At 34.3% G+C, this 12,430-nt stretch overlaps 1 protein-coding gene across 1 annotated transcript in view; it reads left to right on the forward strand.

The window, feature by feature from the left end:
- LOC306877488 (triple functional domain protein-like) overlaps positions 1-12,430 on the forward strand; it is a gene marked incomplete at its 5' end in the record, with an annotated part of 158,405 nt that overhangs the window by 126,224 nt on the left and 19,751 nt on the right. Inside the window, one exon of the mRNA XM_079429257.1 lies at positions 4,678-4,921. Within this exon, the coding sequence (XP_079285383.1) occupies positions 4,678-4,921 (244 nt within the window). The remainder of the gene's footprint in view (positions 1-4,677; positions 4,922-12,430) is intronic.

Genomic DNA, 12,430 nt, shown 5'->3' on the forward strand with positions numbered 1-12,430 from the left:
CCGGACAACTTTCTAATTTACAGTCATTAGCTACGACCAACAGGAAGTCGGCTATATTTATTTTAATGTGGGTTTTGTTTTTAAACAGGCTGTAAACAAATTCATGCTCCTCCAAACAGAAACACGGAAATCACACCAAACATTTTTTCTTATGATGCCAAAATACTGAAGATGCTAAATTGCGGACGGATTTAGGATATCTTGAACGATGATTTAATGGCAATTTATTAAAGTTACAGTAAAAAAGAGAAAACTTTTCTTTTCTTTTTTTCTTTTAAGAGCAGCTTCCAAACACTTCATAAAAAATTACATACACAGAACAATACAGTCTGAGGATATGTGATTAATTTCATGAATTTACAATACACTATGCGGAGGAGAAAATTTAAAAACTATCAGAGTTCTCCTGTCTCTGTGCTTCTAATGTTTGCGGTAGGTGACTGGGTGGGTGACTGACTGTGTGAGTTCAGTGAGTGTGGAGGGGGAGAGAGAGAGGGAGAGAGAGAGAGGGTCTGTTTAAACATCTCAATAAAATCCTTAAAAAATGCTTATAAAGCATTAAAGGTTTTGATAACACTTTATAATTAAGTCTCATTTGTTAACAGTAGGGAATGCATTAATTAACATGAACTAACAATGAAATATATTTTTTACAGCATGTTAATTCTTCATTGATAGTATGAACTTACAATGAACTAACAATGAACAAAATATTTTTTATATTAGAAAAATAGTCATGTTCAAAAGATAAAACTTTAAAATTTAATAATATATTAACACATTTTGGAATTGATTTTGATCAACATTAAATGGTATATATTTATTAATGATGTAAATTAACAACAGTTAAATAATGTTGTTTTTTAACATTGGTTAATTCACAAATAACATTAAATATTAACAATATATTTTTTACTTTATTAATTTGTGTTAGAAAAAATTATTCATGTTAGTTAATGGAAAAATAAATCATTAAAAAATGCTTATAAATCATTAAAAGCTTTGGTAACTATAATAATTTCTCATTTGTTAGCATTAGTAAATGCATTAACTAACATCAACTACCAATGAAAAATATATTTTCACAGAACTTAAAGTTTTATATGTTCTGTGTGTGTGTGTTTCACAGAGTTGATGGTTTGGATTAACCCTTTAATTGCCGTATCCCTTAAAACCAAACTGCCAGAGGGTTACTGTGATGCTTGTGCTCGCTGGGCACCGTTTTATCGATGCCACCGGGGTGGCATATGCTGACGGCTTGGGCCCGTCATCGCTGCTCGCAGCTATATTTATTATTATTGATTTTTAAGATTTAATATGCTGTTGTGGTGCCATCTCATTCAAAGACCACTGTAATGAAACTTGAAATACCGAAATCAACTGAAATCAAGTTCTTGAAGGGATAGTTCACCCAAAAATGAAAATTCTGCCACAATGTCATTCTAAACCCATAAGACTTCCCATTCATCTTCGTAACACAAATGAAGATATTTTTAATACTCTTTCATCATTTTTGTCCATCCATTCTCACATGTCAAGTAATATATGTGTTTACCATATTTGATGAGCTCTATGTATGTGCAAGGAAGACTTGGTTTAAACTGTTTGATTCACATGGATTACTTTTACAATGTCTTTTGAAGCATTAACATTTTGTTTGTGTGGACTTCCAATGGATGGACAAAAATCATGAGAGAATATTAAAAGTTGTGTTAATTTGAATGCTCTGAAGATGAAAGGAAATATTGCATCTATAACCATATCAGGGTGAGTAAATGACAGAATTCCCATTAATTTTGGGGTGGTAATCTATCTTTCTTAGTGCTCATGGAACATTTGCAATGCCTATAAAGTTTATTTAATCTTCAAATTCAATCTTCAATCCAGTAAATGGATTTCTGATGTTCAAAACTATGAATGTGCCGGTGACTAATTAGAAGTGCTATATACCTGCAAACGTTTGTCATGCTGGCACAAAATTTTGCAGTTATATTTGCCATAAAATCCTGGCAAAATCTTACCAATTTTATGACAGCATCACCTTCTGGTGAAAAGTTACAAGTACTTCTAGAAATACTTGTAGGCTTTAAACTGCACATCGTACAATCACTGGTGAGGATTCTATGACTAAACAAGTTTACATGCCATGCTTGTGCCATCTGTGTGGTTGGCCCCATTATTGCTTCTTGAAGCTATATTCCATAATAGGCATTCCATATCAGATGGATGAGCATTAATTTGAAGTACTTCATGGTTACATCTTGTTCTGATCCAAAGATTTAAAGAAGAAAATCTTGTTCCGCCCCTAAATTTACCCTGTTCTTTAGAGATAATACTGAGCTGCTGGAAATAACAAAAAAAAAACATTTGCTTCATTCATCTCTGTCAAGGCTATCTCAGACAAAAGGCTGTGGCACACTGGCTTGTGTTCAAGAAACAGGCTACACCTACAATTGAACTGATTTTAATTATGAATAAAATCTTAAAGAACAGTTGATTCCAGGCATTAGTTTTTAGAGACAATGGGTGGATCTTCAAATAGGGCCACTTTCACTACTTCTTGAAAAATGATTTTGGTATAATGTTTGATAATGGGGATTTTTTATTTGGATGAATGAATGAATGAATGAATGTTGGATTGTTTCAAAATAAAATAAAAAAATCTCAAAATAGAACCTGTGTCATAACACTTTAACATTAATAAAGCTACTCATTATCATTATCTTAAAATGAATTACAATTCTGTCACTATGCAGTTGTGGAAAATATGACTCATCAGTGGCGAGGTGGTAATCACAGCATTATTGGGGACATTTTGTTTTCAAGTTGTTTGTCAAGTGACATTTATTCATATAGCGCTTCACACAATACAGACAGTGGTATCAGTGGTAATGTTTTAAAATGAATAAATTATGAAACAACTTTAATTTCAGCTGTAAAGCAGCTCTACAGAAAACAATAGTGCCATTATTCAGCTCAATCTAGTTAGCTCAATGTTATTTAGTTCAACAGTGTCAGTGTTGTTCATCAATTATTAAGTTCAGCTATTAAGCTATAATACTTAATTAATTCAACATTTAAAAAAAAAAATAGTTTCTTAAGTGCAAAGCAAACATTGTCCCTGGACCACAAAACCAGTCTTAAGTAGCACGAGTATATTTGTAGCAATAGCAACAATACATTGTATGGGTCAAAATTATCGATTTTTCTTTTATGCCAAAAATCATTAGAATATTAAGTAAATATCATGTTCCATGAAGATATTTTGTGAATTTCCTACCATAAATATGTCAAAACATATGCATAAGTAATATGCATTGCTAAGAACTTTATTTGGACAACTTTAAAGGGGATATTCTCAATATTTCGATTTTTTTGCACCCTCAGATTCCAGATATTCAAATAGTTGTATCTCGACCAAATATTGTCCTATCCTAACAAACCATACATCAATGAAAAGCTTATTTATTCAGATGATGTATAAATCTCAATTTCAGAAAATTGACCCTTGGTTTTATGGTCCAGGGTCACATATGGATGAATGTTAAAAATGAGCAAATAAAGCAGTACAATTCTTTATAGTCTCTCATTTAGAATGTTTTAGGATTTTTATGAGAAGTTTTTATATATACAAATATTTTAGGTAACAGAAAATTTCTCCTAATTGAATATGAAATCAGCCATACAAGAAGTTTGGACACAGTGGCGTCCACTGGTTCCAGCATTCAATTAGCCTGATTACTAACAGACGTAACGAAGGCTCCTCATTGGGGAACGTTTGTTGCTTGGGTTGCTTTGGATTTAGCAGCACAGACGCTTGTCTTCCCACTCACAGTCAGTGCTCTCCTCTCACACGCCTTCACACATGTGCGTGTTTTTGTCACCGATATGTATTGCAAGCCTCCTACAGTAACACACGTTACTTGCTGATACTCTCCGATCTAAACACACTTGGACATCTTAGTCCTTCTCTGTCTTATCTTCCATGTTGGTCCCTTCCCCGTCTCTTTGTCACATGCACATGTCAAGAGTCACTAAATTCACTCATGTACCCTGACGACCCCACACAGAGGCTCACTGTTTTAGACATCTTAACGCACACAGAGCCCTCTCAGTTCACGGTGAGGTGAAAAGGTGAAGCTCTCAGAAGCGGACGAGTTCCTGCACGTCACTTCTAATGAGTATTAATTTGCCTCCTGCTAGTTTAAATCTTGGCACATTGTGTCCGTCTCTGCCTCCTCTCCCTCCTTCCTCCTGCCAGGCGTCACTCCTTCAGACTGATTCCATCTCCGTGGTAATGCGAGGATGTGTCAGCAGCCTTCAACCGCCCACTTTACCTCACTGGAGTTCTGAACTGTAGATGAGATTCATTTTGATAAGACACGGTTATTAAGCGCTCTGTCTTCCAGATTGAAGGATATGGCATTGTCGGAAATGTTTTTTTTTGACCTAGACCATTCTTCTGTGTGATGTTTCCTGCATAAGGACGTACCAGGGGGTGTTGTTTTGGTAGAAACATGGCGTGTAAAGGTTCGGGGTCAGTGGCTCACCTTTTGAGCTCATTGGCAATGCCACATTACCAGTGGGTACGTTCGTTATGCCTCGTTTTTTGTCACGTTTGTTGTCTTTATCACATGTATTTGAATTTGTAATGTGATTTTATGCCTTCCTCCACAGTTGTCCGGTGGTTCAGAGTTGACGGTGGTCATCCACGACTTCATGGCCAGTAACGGATCAGAGTTGACTGTACGCAGAGGTCAGACGGTGGAGCTGGTAGAAAGGCCCCAGGACAAGCCTGACTGGTGTCTGGTTCGCACCACTGACCGTTCACCTGCCCAGGAGGGCCTGGTTCCCAGCTCTATGCTTTGCATCGCCCATTCCCGAAGTAGCATGGAGATGGAGGGCATTTTCAACCATAAAGGTAAGATGGACAGCTTTCCTGGGTTAGATTCGATTGGACTGAATTTACTTAAAAGTTCTGGGGTTTTTTTTAGATGTTCATCCTGGTCCTTCCAAGATATGAGGTCAGATCAAGATGGGTTCAGGATTTAGAATGGCGTTTATTTAGGTTTACACTTCACAGAGGCTGCACTACTTGTATTTGTCGGTGTTTTGAGTTTGTGAGGTCCTGAGAATCTGGAACAGTGTTTGATGTTCCTCTCCAGTCATGGGAAGAGCTTCTGTGTAAATGCTTGACGGATTACTCAAAGACACGTCAACACACGCGTCTGGGGTTTCCAGCTGGTCCTTTCTGTAAGAGTTGTTAAGTAACCACATTTGACTCGATATGAAGCTCAACTTTTTAATGAATCTGTTTTGGTAGCATTTTAAAAATCATTTGATTTTTATTAAATACTTAGAGGATTGATTTGTTGGATACAGATTTCTAGCTGTGTGCAAGCTTAAACATGAAATATACAAACCAAAATTAAATCGGATTAACCCAATATGGGTGCCAGATTGTGTGTTTTCCCTCAGGAGGAATGGTTCAAAGCTGTGTACAGGTGTGTGTCTGCTCTTGACTCTCCCTGAACCCAAATAAAATTTTAATTGCAGTCCAGCTTTGCTCTTTCTTGTTAGGGTTGAAGTGTGTTGAGCATGTAATAATCATGGTGATGGGCTGTGTCAGGTGATGAACAGAGTTGCCAGGCTGCTGGGGATTTCCCTGCTAGGACCGTATCCATGTACACAGGACAGTTAATGTGATCTTGTGATTTCGGTCATGCATTTAAAACCAACCATTTTGTAAACAATAATACATAAGTTTGGGGTCAGTATAGTTTTTTCAAAGAAATTAGTACTTTTATTCAGAAAGGACGCATGAATGTGATCAAAAGTGACAGTAAAGACATTTAAATGTATTTAAAAGAAAAAAATAAAATCTATTTAAAGTAAATGCTGTTCTTATAAACTTCATATTCATCAGAATCATTATTTTATTAAAATAGAAAAAAGTTATTTTAGATTGTAATATTATTTCACAATATTGCCGTTTTTACTGTATTCATTTTCAAATAATTTTAATAAAAAATTAAATACAGGTTGGACCTTATTGACACTTTATCAGACCTCTTGAAATCCTGAGATGTACTTGTTATCCCACTAATATTGTTTTGTAATATTGTATCGTAAGTCCCCCCACACCAGTTTTTATTTATTTATTTATTTTTTGTATATGGGCAGATCTCAGGCTCTGCTGTAAAAAGTTATAAATCAAAAATATGTAATAAATAAAAAAAAATTTAATACATTTATTGTAGTATAAATAGTATATTTTATGTAATTTATTATCATATTAGGGGTGTAACAGTTCACAAAATTCATGGTTTGGTTCGATACGACACAGTGGTTTCACGGTTCATTATGTTATGTTCGTTCAATACGAATACATGTATCGTTACACCCCTATATCATATTATGTTTAACAATAAAATATTTAAAACATGGGTAACATTTGTAATGTGACCTATTTCAAAGAGAAGATGAATATTTGCAAGAAAATATTTAGATGAGATTTGATTTTATCTGCTGGGATTTTACTAAATTGTGGATGGTTGGCTGTTAAATATTGTTTGGTTTGGTCAACCAAGTAGCTTTTGTTATATTGGAACAGTAGAAACAGTGGAAAGGTTGTTTTTCTATTACAATATTCTATTAAATAATGCATTTGGTCCATTTATAATTTCATGCCATATTTAAGGTTTTAATGATATTCTAGGACTCTTTGTGGTGAAATAAAGTTTTGCATAAGACATGTAGGATGAGTCAGTAAAATTCATTTTGGAGCTTTCTCATTGTTAACATGTATGTAAGGAATTTCATTCGGCTGTAGTACATCTAGAACTACATTTGTTGGTCAGTTCCTCATGATCAAAGATGTTTAACATGGAATTCATGGTGGTTAGTCACTGCTTTTGAAAACTCTGAATGGACCATGATTAGTGACAAAGACTTGATTACAAAGGAAGAGCATGTGGTAAAACTAAGAAGGTCTCCAGGCAAAGATTTTTGAGGTCACCCACACAAGGATGACTGGGCAGCATCTGAGAGAAGATCATTAGTGTGTGCAGGGTGTGGTGTTCAGTTTGGGGAATTCTGGGAAGTTACTGAAACTGACGAAACCCAAAACATATCTATCTGTATGTCTGTCTGTCTGTCTGTCTATCTATCTATCTATCTATCTATCTATCTATCTATCTATCTATCTATCTATCTATCTATCTATCTATCTATCTATCTATCTATCTATCTATCTATCTATCTATCTATCTATCTGTCTGTCTGTCTGTCTGCATATCTATCTATCTATCTATCTATCTATCTATCTATCTATCTATCTATCTATCTATCTATCTATCTATCTATCTATCTATCTGTCTGTCTGTCTGTCTGTCTGTCTGTCTGTCTGTCTGTCTGTCGGTCTGTCTTTCTGTCTGCCTATCTGTCTGTCTTTCTGCATATCTATCTATCTATCTATCTATCTATCTATCTATCTATCTATCTATCTATCTATCTATCTATCTATCTATCTATCTATCTATCTATCTATCTATCTATCTATCTGTCTGTCTGTCTGTCTGTCTGTCTGTCTGTCTGTCTATTAAAGAGATAATCAATGAGAAGCTTGTAAAGTAATATAACAGTCATATTGAAACTAATGATGTTGATATTTTTGTAGCTACTAAGTTAAAAGGACACATACCTGTCATAATGTGCAAGTAGACAAGCACCTTTCCTTTGGCAGAGGTCATGGGAAATGCCAAACAGCCGGTTCTCTTACAGCAAGGACAATCTGTATTTATAGAATATGAAATGGGAACTGTCATAACTCACGATGGCCAGTGTATTCAACCTCTTCAAATTGCTGCCCAGACTATTTTGTTCGCTGAAATGTTCAAGGTATATTTAAGGCAGCTGTTGTGTTGCAACGTGTCCAGAGGGGTTGAAAGAAATCAAACTTTTAGGCTACCATGAGACCAGAGCAGAATCTTCAGTAGAATGTTGATTAGTTCTGGCATAAGCAGTTACGGATTTGCGTATGTGTGTGTGTGTGTGTATGTATAGCAAAGGAAGCAGTTCGACTGGCCACAGACCAGCTACTGTTAAGCAGCCAAAGACACTTAAACAGGGAGATCTTTGTAGCCATCCGCCCCGGTGCAGCCTGTAAGAGAGGCAGCCATTTGTGTATGTGATATAGAGGCAATTGTTTGTATAGTTTACTTGATTTTCATGCTGTGACCTGATATTGGCCAAGCCTGCCAGTCGTACTGTACACTTTAAAACTGTCAACTGTCAAGTTACGACTGAGATGTATTATTACTGTGTTCCCAATGAAAAATGCTGAAAATGTTCGAACAGGTCAAAGCTTGACTGATATTGTTTTGCTGAATGCCATCATCTACATGGCATTTTCAGCAATCTTCACACAAAATAATCTAAAATATCTGTATCGCCATTATTTTTCAAAAGGTTTTTTTGTTTTTTGAGATTTTAATCATCTTAACTGTGTGAATCCCAGAAAGCCAACCTGTCAAGAATCATACCATATTTCTCCCTGAGATCAAGTAAAACCGTAATCAGAGATCTCAGAGGGAATAAAACAAAAAAAGTGATTTCCTGGGAAAGTCATTGAAATGAATGCATGAATGCGAAAGTGACAGTGCCACCTATAAAATAAAAAGTGTGTAAATTTATATACTGTAAAAGGTAAATGTAATGAGAATCTAGACTCAAATTTGGGGGCAAGATAAAATACAAAGTGCAAAAAAAAAGCAAAATATATTATATATGACCCGCTTATATTCTTTGTGAGCTTCCGCCAATTTAGAAAACTACTAGAAAAGCTGAAAGTGCCTAATTTTGAGAAGACGTTGACTCTTTCAGAATCACATCTTTCATATTAAAGAATTGTAGGTTACACCTCTTTCCTCTCTTTGAGTCTTCTCATCCGGTTTTCCCTTCCTCCCTCTCTCTCATTCTGAGCATAACTTAGTCACAGCTGTGCATGAAACACCAAACCTCCCTCTTTCTCCATCCCCCTTCCTCTCTCTCTCTCTCCCTCTCATAGTCCATCACTCTCCTCTCAGCATTATGTGGTGAAATCCTTTCAGTTTAGAGGAGTTGGTGTAGTTTGCCTCCTCTGTCCGGATCACTTCTTGGTATGGCACATGGAATACACTCATTTTTATCAGTCAGGCCACTTTTTCACATGGGTTCAGCTTCAGGACGCTCAGAGAACTGCAAGTATTGGCTGCTGGATTTGGGTACGTGCCTCACAGGACAACAACACTGTCAGGACTGAATACAGTAGTCGTAACTCAGCTTAATATAGTGTGGATTATGTTTATATATGATGTATATTTCATTAAGGCACCTCTACAGAGACAACATGAAGAAGTAGTTATTTTTAATGATTGTCCGATTTTATTAAAAATCTTTTTTTTTTTCTATTTGTTGATTAATAATTTTCATTACTCATGGCTTCTAAAAATGAAAAAGCTTTGTTAGAATTATCTGAACTTTTTCTTTTGTTCCTGTGTTTATTGACATTTTATTGATGTCCGGGTGTCTATAGAATGTGCTTCATATTAATTTAGTTACTGTACTTTCATTTTAGTAAAAAGTTTAAGTTTGCAGAGCCAAAATGAATAGATTAATAACATGACATTACTTTGATTTATTAATTTATATAAATATACATTAAAAATGCAATTCATACACAAATTGGAAAACAAATACTATGTTCTTTATGGTATCTACTTTTGCATTTAAATAAATTGTAATATTTTGGGAGGCATAAAGTTTTTTCCTTATTTTTCTTTTCTTTTTTTTATATTTTTATATAATTCAATTATTATTTTTAAACACATTATTAAGTAGTTTATCATGATATTTTATAATTAAATAAATTAAATAAAATAATAATAAAAATACATATAAAAAAAATGCATGAATATACCTGTGTCAATGACAGGTTTCTTAAAACTTGTTTGACCTTTTTATGATAAGACAAAATTAGTTAAGTTTGTCATGTGCTGTGACATTTTCCTCTGAAAACTGACTGAATATGACTGAATAGTTCATGAAATTAATAAAATAAAAAAATCTAATAAAACTATCCTTTTCCTTGAAAAAAAAAATTATATGTAAATTGTTTTTGAAAGTAATTTTTAAAATGTACAATGCACAGATCTTTTAAATTGGTTATTATTTTTACATAATTACATCACGTTTTTTTTTTTTTTTTTTTACGTTTTTTCATTTTAACTTTTCTTGAAAATATTACTTTTTTTTCAAAATCCTATGAAATCAACATGAAAACAACAAGTACATAATTTTTCCGTTTGTATTGTTAACATATTTGTTTCGTCATTGACACAAATAGCATATGAATAGGAATTTATGACAGTGTTTATATTTAACTTTTGTTCACAGACTGATTGATTTAGATGTTATGTTGGTGATCACGTGTTCTGGATCAGGGCTGTGCTTGTATACAGTCTGGGTAGTCTCTGTAATAATGGTTGCTATGCACATGCAACAAAACATTGTGAAACCTGTGCATGTGTTTGTGAGCGAGTCTTCATTATTAATTCAGACATAAGAGGCTCTCAGTGAAACAGAATAGATGATTACGCTTATTCAAAAGCATTATAAATTAGAGTTTCTAACAAATGAAACTCTTTCTAAATATTACCCCTCAGTCCTTGACAGATTCAAAGTATGAGAAAGCATCATTTTGTCACACCTCAAGCATGTGATATGACACCCCTTCCTAATTAATAAACGTTAATTATTAATGAATGTACAAATTACTGTAAGGTTCATATGAGGGGACAGTCAGGCAAATACACAGTGTCCAACACAGGGCTCATTTCTGTGGCGCTGAAGGCTCGGTTTGTTCGGGTGTGAATTTAACGACTGAATTTGTAACACAACTGCAAACACACACCACATTCATCACTGATATATCTAGTAACGACACCCAAAAATCATATTCAGTTATCATAAAGTTGTCCAGTCAGAAATATTCTGTTGTGGACATTGCAAAAACCAACATGCCTGTGTTAAACTGGCTAATTTACGGTTTCTATCCTACTATGAAGGTTGTAACAAAAACACACACACACTTGTTAAATTGTGTGCCTTGTGTCAGTGTGCCTAAACACTGAATTCTACTGTTAAACAGTTCAGATATTGCTTGTTTTAGATCAACCTGCCCAAAAAAACAGTGCATAAAAAACAAAAACGTATGATTGGTCACTTTCCATGTCAGTCTTGTCAAATTGGGTAGTTCTTGGGCAGAATGAGCCACGGTAAGAATTTATTCAACTGCTTTGTGAATCAGTTAAAATGAATCAATCAGTTTACCCTGACTCATTTGCAGACATCAATATTAATATGATTTCATCACTGGAGTTGATGTTTGTTTGTTTACCAGGTGTAGCTATGTGTGTGTGTATTTTTGGCAAATACACCGAGTGTGGACAGATGGGTCACACTAGGGTCAGCTACTTCAATATACTGTCCAGAGTGAGGGGACAAACTACTGAGAGCAAGACAGCTGTGAATTCATATATACAACATAAGAAAGGTTTATATACTGTGTTTATATAGTGACAGTGAATAAAGATCTATTTATTAGCTCTTGATTTTTCCACTCCTCCCGTGAAGACCGTTCATCAGAAGCATTTCTTCTGCACATCAGTAGACTGACGAGAATATCTTATGCAAGCTTTATGTAAGGACATATTCTCTAAGGAGCAGAGCAAGGTCTTTTAAGAGGCTTTTGCAGTTTCAGATTTGAAGAGGGCTGAAAACAGAAACCTCTCTGAAGTGAAAAGCAGAGCTGCAATTTGCATCACTATAGAGTCACCTCGTGGTGAGAAAAGCACGCTCATACACTTCTCCACAAACCCCAGAATAATTAGCATAAGATAGCATCTGTCAGATTTGATTTTTCAGATATGCTTGATATCATTTTAGTTAAGTGTAATATAAAAGTTTTTATTTGCATAATATATCTGTGTGTACTGTGTATATTTTGAAAATATTTACATGTAACATATTTTTCTTAAATATATATGCATGGCATGGATGTGTATTTATATATACATAATAAATGTACACAGTACACACACATATACTATGTAAACAAAGTTTTATTTTGGGTGCGATTAATCGTGATTAATCATTTGACAGCACTAATAAAAAATATTGAAACAAATGGCATTTATTTAAATAATAATAATAATAAATCATCATTTTAACAATGACCGTTGTAATAATAATAATAATAATAATGCAAGGACACTTTTTCAAGCAAAATCTTTTACAAAAATAAAGTTTTTATAAAGTTCTATAGTTGTTTATTTACAAACAGAATATTATTTTTATATTATGTTATTAATTACACTTTATAATGTATGAT

Source organism: Barbus barbus (genome assembly GCF_936440315.1).
Source record: "Barbus barbus genome assembly, chromosome: 12".
In the NCBI taxonomy this organism is placed as follows: Eukaryota; Metazoa; Chordata; class Actinopteri; order Cypriniformes; family Cyprinidae; genus Barbus; species Barbus barbus.